Source organism: Tachypleus tridentatus, chromosome 9 (assembly GCF_004210375.1).
Source record: "Tachypleus tridentatus isolate NWPU-2018 chromosome 9, ASM421037v1, whole genome shotgun sequence".
Lineage (NCBI taxonomy): Eukaryota > Metazoa > Arthropoda > Merostomata > Xiphosura > Limulidae > Tachypleus > Tachypleus tridentatus.
This window is the reverse complement of record NC_134833.1, coordinates 13396009-13409329: the sequence shown is the minus strand read 5'-3', so window position 1 is coordinate 13409329 and position 13321 is coordinate 13396009. Positions and strand designations below refer to the sequence as shown.

The 13321-nt window shown below is 35.2% G+C and overlaps 1 protein-coding gene across 1 annotated transcript in view; it reads right to left on the bottom strand.

Moving 5' to 3' along the window:
* Positions 1-13009, bottom strand: part of LOC143227000 (uncharacterized) — a 60161-nt gene extending 47152 nt beyond the window's left edge. The window contains exon 1 of the mRNA XM_076458548.1: positions 12859-13009. Within this exon, the coding sequence (XP_076314663.1) occupies positions 12859-13009 (151 nt within the window). The remainder of the gene's footprint in view (positions 1-12858) is intronic.
* Between the last annotated feature and the right edge of the window lie 312 nt (positions 13010-13321).

Sequence of the window (13321 nt, the reverse complement as noted above, 5' to 3'; positions counted from 1 at the left end):
TAAAAAATAAATATTATATAGTTTATTGGCTACGCGGCAGATATTAGAGAATAATAGCATTAACAATAATAGTATTCTACGCTGCTAGATGTTTTTGATTGAGATTGAAAGACGTAATTTATCTTTTAATAAAATCTTATTAAATAACAGTGAGACGTGATTTAAGTTAAGACGGTCTTTTCTTGATATTTCAACAGTTACTTTTAACTGTTTTTCCTGTGTTAAGGTTGTGAAGAAAGGTGGTATACATGGTTTAGGATATAAATGGCAAGAGAGAGGGATGTTACTGTTTTGTACAGTTCTCTTTGATTCTCTTAGACTGGTGGCTTGGCCTAGCATTATTAGTAAGTCTGGTACATTGCATTAAGTCATAATGACTTCTAAACATAATGTTGCAGGCTGCATTCCACGTAGCACAATATCTGGATTGAAATTGCATTATTAAAAGAAAATGTCATTATTCAGTCGTGGATTGAAGCCTATAAACAAGATTAACAAGGATCTGCAATCACGAGGCTTTTCAGTGCCACAAGAGTATGTCTGCGGACTTAAACGCTACAAATCGGGTTTAGATACCCGTGATGGCCAGAGTATAGATGGTGCATTGTTTAATTTTGTGCTTAACTTCAAACAATCACGAGTGATATCTTATCTGTCGTGATATCTAGCCCTCTAAGTTTCAGTCCTATGTTGGTATTAGGCACTATTGACTAAAAGGCCAGTAATCGTAGGTCATAATGTATAAATGTTTTATTCGCGTGAAATTCGCTAAGAAAATAAATATCTATCACCTCAAGATTAAAGACTGACATTTGGAGGCTGGTGGTTCGGTCGTTTGACTCGCAATCTGCTGGCTGCGAATTGAACCTCGTTAGCAAACGTTCCCTTTCAGCCTTGGGAGCCGTGACGGTCAATCCCACTTTCGTTGACAAAGAGTATCCCAAGAGATGGCGGTAGGCATTGTTGAATAACTGCCTTCCATATATTCTGTCACTTCAAAACTAGAGACGACCAACAAAAATAGCCATCGAGTAACATTGTGCGAAATTCAGATAATGCAAAGTAAAAAGTAAAATGTTTTATTATTGTCGTGAGGAGCATTACCAATGGGGTAGTTATAAGAAGTTGCATAAAACGTAATTATGTCTACGCTGAGTGTAATTTGGGAAGTGTGTGTTTTCTTATAGCAAAGCCACGTCAGGCTATCTGCTCAGCCCACCGAGGGGAATCGAATCCCTGATTTTAGCGTTGTAAATCCGAAGGCATACCGCTGTACTAGCGGAGGGCATAATTTGGGAAGACACCTGCAGCTGCTTTAGATGTGGTAAATGTGGAAGAATGAAAAATAATAAAAAATAAACAGCGTTTCGAAACACCAATACAAGACAGATATATATTTCAAATTAAACAAGTAGTTCCGTAATTGGAAGTAAAACTCCACAAGGACTGTTCTATAAATGAGAACTTGAGCGGGCTGAAAGTGTTTAGAGAAAGTCTCGAAACAATATAACTGTGACTCTGCGTAAAGACAAAATAATTATAAATTAAATTTTATTACTTTTGTCCCTTAAGAAACATTTAAAGGTGCTACTAATTTAAATTTGTTTAAATTTAAATTTATTTAGATATTCCGTCTAATACTACACCTGCCTTGTCATCGTAGTAATAAAGTGATGGTCGTGAGTTCATTCGTTAGATTTTTTTTTGTGAAAAATTGCAGATAAAGTAATGGTGAACAACTGATTCATATAACCGTTGCATTTGTATTGCAGAGGTATGTCTCCGGATTTACAAGGCTAAAATCAGGGGTTCGATTCCCCTCGGTGGGCTTAGCAGATAGCCCGATGTGACTTTGCTGTAAGAAAAACACACATTTTTATTGCAAAGTATCTTTTGTTTAAATAGAGGGTGTTATTTTAACGGTGATCACAAAATCAATTTCACAGTTGATGAGTAGAACTTGCGACTTCGATATATACAAACTCGCGTGTATATTTATTTTATTTTTAGTATACATATGTTAATTAGCCCACGACTGGAAAAAAATTCTTTATATCCATTCCTAGAGTGAATTCTATCCATCAGTTAGTTTTCATGCTCTCATCCAGGTCTCCAAATCGATAGCCATTACTCTCAACCCCAGAAATCGAGGAGGAGGCGACAGTAAAACTGGAAACCAGAGTTATAAAATATTGGTCGATAGGGGAGAGAGCGAAAGTTTTACTAGCCATAAGCAGTTTAATGTGTTTATGTGTAAGTATACTGTTGTGGCCATGCTGGTGTTAAAGATTGGTCAAAATCCAAACTAGACATAGCGTTTTGATTTTTAAGTTTACTGATTATTTGTTCGTGATTGTGGTGATCGATTATGTGTTATTATCACCAGAAGAATATGATTACAGTACCGAAAAATCTTTGATAAAAGGAATTCTGCAACAGACCCGGAATAATTGTTAATAAACCTGAAAATAAACCGTAATTCTCATCCATATATTCTGTTAGACGTTTATAATGTATATTACCTTTAGTCTGGTAATATCGCATTTCCAACATGGCACCCCCATACTTCTGGTAATTGTCCTCAAAAGGAAACATACCTATTTGGGCAGCTACGTTAATATCTTCTTTGGTTTGTACATCAAACTAACATCATTCATGTGTTTGGACATTTTCGTTGACGGATTTCGAAATGTTTTAATAATAATTAGAAAGTGATTAAAAACTGGGAAGTTTTCCATTGTCGTTAGCAAGACTCCATTTTACTCGTCGTTGTAAGTTCTTGTGGGCAGTTTGAAATATTTGGTTGTTTTGAATTTCACGCAAACCTACACAAGAGCTATCTGCGCTAGCCGTCCCTAATTATGCAGTGAAAGACTAGATGGAAGGCAGTTAGTCATCACCACCCACCGCCAACTCTTGGGCTACTCTTTTACAAACGAAGAGTTGGTGATGGATGATGTTGACTAGTTCCCCCCTAGTTCCTCGCTTTTAAACTAAGATCGGTTAATGCAGATAGCTCTGTAATAGCTTTGCGCAAATTTCAATAAGTAAACAAATCCAACAGTTTGCTAAAAACATCTTTTACTTGCTATATATGTATCTGTACAGTTGTGATTACTGTTTCTTTTTTTAATACATCACGTATGATTAATGAAACATCATTGAATTAAGATACGGTTTTTTCTCTGATGAAAATCTTGGTTACATTGAGGTTAAGCTATACTTTCAAAAAACATTACTAATTTTCAAAATTGATAACTGCAGTTTAACTAGATTTAATTACAGTGAAAGTTTTTGCACTAAACATTGGTAAAACAAAACTAAGTTTAGTGGATAGGCCAAGTGTCACGCATATTTTGATGAATATCGGACATATATTCAGAATAAAAATTGTTATAGTATCCATAACAATGATCCTTGGTTTAAAAAAAAATATTTTAGGTTGTTTCTTACGGACTATTAAACCCTTCTGTCAGGTTTTGGAAACGATTTGTTTAAGAACTCAGAACAGAGGCCGAAATGTCTTTCCCAAATCAGACAGGATACATTGGAGCAGACCATGAGCAATTACTTAACATGATAATATATAAAACTTACTTTAATATATAACTATATCTTAATTGGAAGATGTTTACCTCTTCAGGATTGGATTAAATGTAGAATTTAAATGTGGGGCTCAATGATCCAACAAGCTGTATTTGTTTATTTCTTATTAATTACAGAGCTACACAATGGGCTATCTGTGGTGTGATTACCATTGGTATAGAGACCTGATTTTTAATGTTATGAGCCTTCAGATTTATCGCTGAATTACTTAGAGGCAGTGTAATAGGTATTGTTTAAGAGTAATATTTATGCTATATCTAACAATATTGTCTTTGTTAATCTTTTATTTTATTTGCTTAGTAATGACGTTTGCATTTTTACGTCATGTTATATGAATTGTAGTATTTCCTATTTTTCAGATTTCATCCACCTAGTGTTTCTTCCAACCTAAACTGTTTAGACAGTTTGTTGTCTGCTATATGTACTGCAACTTTCTCTCTCCGAATCATTGTTATAGCTTCATCATTTTATTCTGTTAGACATTTTTAGAGGTTAAAGGTTATGAATTCTTTTGAAACCAGACCAAAGGAAAAAAAACGAAATCCTATGAAATCTACTAAATTAATTTTCATTAAGCTCCCCCGAACTTACAACACCAAAACCCGGGTTTCGATACTCGTGGTTGGCAGAACTTTGTGCTTAATTCAAAACGACAAGAACGTCATCATTCGTTACGCTTAACATTAAAACGGATTTTAACTAAATTTTCCTGTTATAATGTAGGTTAAAAAATGTTACTTGGAACTAACAGATAACAAACCAGGTACTGTGTGAGAAACGTAACAGCTTTATACACAGTTTCAATCAGCAACTCCATTTGCTACGAAGATCCTGCATGACTCAATTTTCTCAGTATCATTCCACCGTTGTGTATACTGTTTGTGACAGACATAACAGTCGATCGATAGCCTTCTCGTTAGTGCCTCTCTATCATTTATTCCTATATGAACACCTAGATTACTTTGTCTTTGAATTAAACTCGTTATAAATATTGACACATTTCTCTTCCTAAACCCGCCAGAAATATTTACGTACCACTTTCCCTAGGGAATCTTCATATACTTCCATTCGCCTTCATATCCTGGTAAATTCAATACATACGTACGTTCATTCAACATCAGATGATTAAAAGATACTGATAAGTAAAGTATGACTACCTGTTATATGACACTAAGACACCAGCAGAGTCCACCGTTCTTTTCATCATTAGTGTTATTTGATTTTATTTTTCACTATAGTTTCAAGATGAAAATTCCCTATTTACTGATTAAACATATTGATCAACAAACGTTTCACAAACGTGTGGTGGGAAGGTCGTTTAAACTTTTACATGGGGTTTCTTACGTATTTGAAGATTGGAAAAAATATTAAACGCAAACTTTTAGAAGCTGCAGGCTAAGGATTTTAGGAAAAGAAGTAAAATCAATGATGGTAAGATTATCCCAAGGACCTTACCTTCCGAATAAATAGTTCCAAAAAACACACACACATAGTAGAAATCTACAAAACGACTTAACAATCATGATATCAAAGAGACCATTAGACTGTCGACATTTTCGGAATAAACAGTTCCAAAAAAACAATGTAACTCGACAAAACAACCCAACAACCACAATAATATCAAAGACTATTAGACTATCGGCATCTTTCAAATAAACAGTTCCAAAGAAGTATTGGAAATGCACAAACAACCCCAAAAACATGATAATATCCAATAGAACATAAGACTATCGGCACCTTTTGAATAAACAGTTCTAAAGAAACAGTGGAAATCTACAAAGAGATCCAACAACTACGATAGTTTCCAATAAACAATGCAGTGTTCCGAAATAAACAGTAGAAAAATCACTAAGTGATCCAATAATTGCGACAGTTTATTTGTGTTTTTTTTTCAAATTCTTCATTTTAATGTTTTTATTTCTTTGAGGTCTGCCATTGTTAGGCTTCATAACAATAATTCAGTAGATATCTGCCGGAATTTTGTAGATATTAAAAAAGTAATTCAACATTATTGGCTATACCTATGACTGATATTCATATTTAGGTACAATCTGGATGCCATTCTTCCATCTAAAGAAATCAGAGGAACCAACTCCTGCAACAAACATGTTTTATACATTTTGTACAAATACGTTGAAGTGCCTTATGTGGTTTTTCTCCATATATACCTCCCAGTTGGTGGCCGGAGTTTTGTTTGTGTGGTAGACATATTCCTTTGCGATTACCATAGTTGACATACACTAATTACAGACATCTGAACAATGGGTCAGAGATATAGTATTTGACAACGACACTTCTGCTAAACGACTCTTTGAAAGTCGGCCATATCCTTGCCCACACACATATTGTTTTGAAAAGTAACCATGATATGACTATATCTATAGATTTGTAGAACTGAAACAATTACATGACTTATGTAAGTAAATGTAGTATTTTAAATATGTACGTGAGTGAAAATTCCTAAATAATTACAACAGCAGCAGTTTACGCTAGCAGTTCAAGTTCACTCAAAATATATTTCATTTCTTTTCGTAGCGCATGATTAAAAATTTTTTGTTCTTTAGGCTGTTTTTATGAGGAATTTATTGTTTATTTTGTTTTTGTAATTTAGTTTTTATCACAATCATACATCTCATGATTTTGTAACATGATATTCATTGAGTTTATAATATATATATTTACTTGAATTTTATTAAATATTTTAATCTGATGAATTCATTAGTGGTTTGATAAGTAATTGATGAAATTGCGATGCCTCTTCCAGTGGCAGAGCGGTATATATGACGACTCATAACACTAGAAACTGGGTTTCGATACCCGCGGTGGGAGATCACTGTTAGACCATTGCGTAGCTATGAGCTTAACTTCAACAAACAACGATGTGAGGAGGGAGATCCGCAACGACTCCTTCTTTTTTAAAGGAGTTATTTCTGTGCTTCTTTAGAAAGTAAAAGAGATTTTGGAATCTAACTCTCGCTTCAAGCATTCATGTCCGCTTCTTTAGGTAGCACGTGGTTAAACATTGTGTAGCGACCAGAACGATGCTGATAAAAATCAATTCGCTACTGCCTTCTGAATAGAAAGAACACTGTCACGCCCGAAAGCTGTAAATACGCGCATGCACCATGTAGACGACCTTTAATAATAAAACAGAGAACACTGGAATTCCCCTGATGGGTAAAACGTTGTGTTTTATTGGGAAATGTAGGGGTATTTCTACTAAGTCATTGAATAAGATTGGTTCCAGTGAAATATATTTCGACCAATCTTCTGGCTATCTCCTCTCCACGTTTTCTGCAGCTAGCATCCACTTGGTTTAGTTAGTGTTTTGAATTCAAAGTTATATGGATATAGAAATAAAAAACAACAAATAGAACTTTTCTCCAACTAGTTGTTTAAATTTGAAAATTGTTTTACTGCGTGACATGGATTTTGTTTGTTTATTTGAGTGTTTTTGAACACTAACAAAGCAACACCAACCTTGTTTTCTTTCAATACTTGGTTCTGAATTATATCCCTCAATAAAGGTGGCTCAGCACGACAAGGTTGTTAGAGCGCTTGACTCGTAATCTGAGGGTCGCGGGTTCGAATCCCTGTCACACCAAATATGTTCTCCCTTTCAGCCGTGGGGGCGTTATTTAGTGACGGTCAATCCCACTATTCGTTGGTAAAAGAGTAGCCCAAGAGCTGGCAGTTGATGTTGATGATTAGCTGCCTTCCCTCTAGTCTTACACTACTAAATTAGAGACGGCTAACGCAGATAGCCCTCGTGTAACTTTGCACTAAATTAAAAAAAATACAGACAAACAAAAGAAACCTTAATGACGGTTAGTTATTTTTACAAACGTTTTCACAGTCTCTTGGTACTACCATTTAATCCAATATAGGAGTTAAGATGGTTCCAGAATATTAATGTACAAGAATGAATAAAATATTTTTTCCTGTATCATCTCATCAAAATGAAAAATATAAATACTAAGAACTGATGAACTTCGCGACTTTGTATTTGAGATAAGATGAAACATTTATGATAAAGCGTTTGTGAAATTTAAACAAGTTGGAACACGTGTATGCGTAGGAAAAAATACAGTTATCAATACTGTGTAGTCCCACGCTGGTACAGCATTAAGTCTACGGATTTACTATGCTAACATCAAGGGTTCGAATTCTCCTCGGTAGACTCAGCAGATAGCATGACGTGGCTATACTATTAGAAAAACATACAGAATAATGTGTATACAGCGCCAAGCAAGTTTTGCAGATGACGTATTCGTTATGATTTGCATGTTTTTAGCTCGCTATCTTATTTTGCTAACAGTTATTTGCTATAAAATATAATCATCCAGCTGCTGTGTGTTATTGGATAGACAAGTTAGTTTAGTCCCAGTTACTTTTGTTCGTTTCAACGCACGTCGACTTTATTAGTTAAATGTATGCAATAATGGCGTGTGTATGTCTCTGACTGTTTGTCTCTATTAACAGTAACTGCCTTCTGAGGTATGTCTTCATGGATATTGATCCAGAGATTTTCTGGGTTCTTTCAGTACCCAGGAGCTATGATTATGTTGTCATCTGTGATACTGGAAATATGTTTCGACTTCCGTGTCATGCAGTGCTTTGTTTGTTAAACACCGTCATGGAGTTAACAGTTCTGAAGTTATTCATGAATTGAGAGACCTGAAAAAAGAATCGAGTGTATACTGATGTATTACAGACTGAGCGCATGCCCAAGCTATATGCCAAATGTTAATTTATTTATACAGTATTTAGCTAATTGGCATTTGAATAAAAAGTTTCGCAGAAATTGTAACAATTCTTCATGTTCTCTGTATAATAAATATCTTTTTGAAATATATGTACATCTATAACAAAGAAATCGTATTACATGGAAACGCTGCCCTTGTTTATGTACGCCCTTGTAATAAAAAGTAATAGCTTAAACAGTTTGTTACATTAGGGCATGTCTCTATTGTGTCCTCACCATTGACAGTGTGAATAAAAACTGGTGACCTGGAAATAAATAACTTAATTTTAAAATTACATCAGGAATAACAGTTTCCCGTTGTAATGTCGATTATTAATCATAAGGCGAGCCTTTAGAAGGTCGATAACATGGACGAGGACAGCATTTTCTTCATACTTTTAACGTTACTGTTGGGTTGGCTGAGAGCACTGCTGTTTATTAAGTCTGAACACACTGACTCGCAACGTACAGCATAGAATATCATCGGTTATTAAGTCTAAACACGTTGGTGTACATGCATGTATTGTCATGATCATGAAAGAGACTGAAGCTAAGTTATTCAATTAAACACGTGTCTTCATCGTTGAATAATGTTTTGTTTTTAAACGTTGTTTAGTGTTTAAAATCACGCAATAGCTTTTCCTTTCAAGCCATTAAAGTCTTATTTGAACTGTTCTCTTACCAACCTGCCTTTCTAACTGTACAGATGGTTAGAGTGCTTGACTCATAGGAAGCGGGTTCGAATCCTCGTCCTACCAAACATATTGGACCTTTCAGCCGTAGCTTTTAATTCCACTATTCGTTGGTAAAATAGTAGCCTAAGAATTGGTGGTAAGTGTTGCTAACGAGCTATCTTCTCTCTAGTCTTTTACTACTAAATTAAGAACGACTAGCACCGCTCACCCACATATGGTTTGCGCAAAATTCATAACAAATATACCGAACAAGCCTCTCCGAGACCCTCCACCAGTATATTATTGAATGTTAAAATAGTTTCAAATCATCTATACCTGTAAAATTATTTCAGACATTATTAAAGAGAAAATCATAACTAAATGAGCCTCTATCTCCAAAAGAAGACACATAATTATAGAAAAAAGAAATGTCTTTATTGTTAGTTTCTCTTTCGAACTATATAATTCATTATTAAACGACAACAAGCTTTTAAAAAGGAAGCCTGTAAGAGTGAAGGTTACGAACTGGCCTCTCTCATTTTAAGCCTATTTACTAAACAATTACATTGTTTCTTATAATGCCCGCATCTTTGTAACTAATACATTTTTTAAACAAAATGTTTTCTGAATGTATCTACATTGTGACATTATTGAGCAATACACTGATTTGTAACTTTTATATCATTAAGGCTCTAAGACGCTATGAAATAGTAATGTTTATGATAGTTTGTATTTTTGAAGTTAACTAATAAATTATTAAATGATAAAATGTTTGTTTTATTATCTGCATTTCTGATACCATATTACATTAATAAAAATATTCCCTACAGAGTTTATTATGTCTAAACCCTAGACAGTATTAAACAATAAGTATTTCGCTTTTCCCCACTGGGTGTTTTATAAGAGTAACAGTCAAGTAGTTTTACTCAGTGGCATTCCAAGAAATAAAAAACATAAGTAGTAAACTCAACGTTAATTGGTTCTTCTTTTCCAGGAAGAAAGCTGTCACCAACTTTGAAATGCTAGCATTTGGAGTTTTTGTTAGCGTGACGTTTAGCACTTAAATAGATCACTTTGTACCACCATCATTCTGTGTAATTTTGTTGTTATTATAAATTTCTAAGTTAAAAATATCATTTAGCTTCAGCTAGTTGCTTAGAACTGTTTACGTATGCTATTATCACGTGTTTTTTCCAAAAAGAAAGAATGAAGAGTTTCATACTTTAATCAGAACACCAGCTGAAAACACACATCAGTATTAAACATACCACGTTAAGTGATAGGGTGCTTGTAATACGCTTGCTTCCTCTTTACGAGTTATTAAGATTATTTCGTTTGTCTGTCTTGTTATGTAGAAGTGAGTTGTGTTGACATACTAGGACGGGATGATTGGTTTTGAATATTCGCGCATAGCTAGTCAAGAGCTATTTGCATTGGCTATCCATGATTTTGATCTGATAAACAAGAGAGACTACAGCTAGTCAACAGCACCCATTGCCAACTGTGGTGGTACTTTTGACCGGCCAAATAGTGGAATCTGACTCAAGACCTGGACCCGCAGATACATAGCCCTGCACGATAATCACCAGGCCTGTCAAAGACAGACATGCAGTCTTATAAATGTTCGAATATATTTCTGATATTTAAAAAAAAAATATTGGTCACAAATATAATATCCAGTGCTAATTGCACGTTATCAGAATAGTGTTCCAGTACCTTTTAGAGCCATACTTCCTACGTCGTTGATCGTAGCCATGGTAACGCAATTTTTCATTGTAACAAACTTCTGCGAAGGATGGGGAGGTCAATCTTAGATTATACAGTCATGTGAAAAGGTTAGGAACCCTATGAAAGCCTGTGTATTTTTGTAACATTTTTGGATATATAGATATTTAATCTCAATTTTAACAATACTGAGAGATTATAGGAATATAACTAAACAATTAAAACTGAAGAAAAGATTTCAAGATCTTCTGTAAATGTAATTCTACAAAAATGCATATTCTAACTGAGGAAAAAGTTAGGACACCCTACCCCCTAATAGCTAGTGTTACCCCCTTTGGCTGAAATAACTGCAGTAAGACGCTTCTTGTAGCCATCTACTAGTCTCTGACATCGGTCTGAAGAAAGTTTGCCCAACTCCTCAATGCAGAATTCTTTCAGCTGTGAGATGTTTGAGGGGTTTCTTGCACGTACAGCCCGTTTCAAGTCACCCCACAGCAACTCAATGGGATTAAGATCTGGGCTTTGACTCGGCCATTCCAGGACTCTCCATTTCTTAGTTTTCAGCCAGGTTTTGGTGGATTTACTAGTATGTTTTGGGTCATTGTCGTGATGCAGGGTCCAGTTCCGCTTCAGCTTTAATTTTCTAACAGATGGATTTACATATTCCTCAAGCACCCTCTGATACACAGTAGAATTCATGGTGGATTCTATGATTGTGAGCTGTCCAGGCCCTGCTGCAGCAAAGCAGCCCCAAACCATGACACTTCCACCTTCATGCTTCACAGTTAGTATGAGGTTCTTTTCCTGGAATGCTGTATTTGGTTTACGCCAAACATGTCCTCTGTTCTGGTGTCCAAATAATTCAATCTTGGACCCATCTGTTCAAAGAACATTATTCCAGACTGAAGTTTGCCAGAGAGAGCAAAGGTTTCCTCCTTGCACACCTCCCATACAAGTTAAACTTGTGCAGTCTTTTTCTGATTGTAGAAGCATGCACTTTCACATCAACAGTAGCCAGAGCCTGCTGTAGGTCCCATGATGACATCTTAGCGTTTTTGGAGACCTCTTTTAGCATCTTGCGGTCTGCTCTCGGGGTGAACTTTCTTGGACGACCAGACCTGGACATGTTGGCAGTTGTTTTGAAAGCCTTCCACTTGTTGACTATTTTCCAGACAGTGGAATGGCTGATTTCAAACTCTTTTGAGACCTTTTTAATTCCCTTACTGGACTCATAAGCTGCTACAGTTTTCTTTCTGAAGGCCTCAGACAGTTCTTTTGCTCTAACCATGGTGCTAACTTTCACTTCAACAGTCAGGAGCACACCAAACTAAATGTCTGAGGTTTAAATAGGGAAAGCCTCATTCAAAATGCTGAGTAACGATCTTCTAATGATGTGCACTTGGTGTGATACACCTGTGTGTTAGTTGAGTCATTTTAAGTGGGAATAAATGTGGGAGTGTCCTAACTTTTTCCTCAGTTAGAATATGCATTTTTGTAGAATTACATTTACAGAAGATCTTGAAAAGTATTTTTTTCAGTTTTAATTGTTTAGTTATATTTCTATAATCTCTCAATATTGTTGAAATTGAGATTAAATATCTATATATCCAAAAATGTTACAAAAATACACAGGCTTTCATAGGGTGTCCTAACTTTTTCACATGACTGTATATATTGAAAACTCTTTTTATAACTTCTATCACACATCGTTCTCGGTGTCCAAGACCATTTTAACCAGTGTGGGGTCACTATTAACCTTATACTACCTGGTTTTAATGATTGAAAATTTAACGCTGGTGTTATCGAGTTAAGCAAACTAACCAAATTCAACTTAATCTATATCGGGGAGCTTAACTGGTTGACTGTGGTTAAATGTTTCCAACTTATTTTTTTGTGCGTGAAAAACAGTTTATTTTGAAATTTAACTGAAAGTTTTGTGAACATTTATCAGTTGTTGTTGTTTTTTAATTACTCGACTTCATCATATTTGTTTTGTGGGTCTAGTGTATGTTTGTATGCTTTCTTATAGTAAAGCCACATTGAGCTATCTGCTGAGTTCACCGAGGGAATCTAACCGCCGTTTTTAGCGTTGAAAATCCATAGTCTTACCGGTGTACCAGCGGGTGACTTTTTGGGTCGAAAAGTTCCCTGTCGTAACCATAACTCTCACTCTGCTACTACTTGTGGCCGGATTACTTTGTCGAATCAAAAACTTCAGACTCTCAAACCGTGGCAGAAATTTAGGTTTAAGATCTTTCATGCCTCAAAGAAAGTTTTAAATCTAAAAGACAACCCGGAATGGTCATAAATTTGTTCGTTGTAAACCAAATATATAAGTGCTAAGTATGTTGCCCATGACGCTGTGACGCATATCTCTTAAAATATGCACTAGCATATGCAAATCGTTGTGATAGAGTGCGATTACACCTTTGTAATAACTTGAGAATAAAATGTTGGTTTAATGAAACTGGCAATTGATAATCGATAACATTAATTACTTTGACAGTTATAAAGGTTAGACAGCTTTATGATACCTATATTTATTTTAATTATAAGTATATAATACACACAC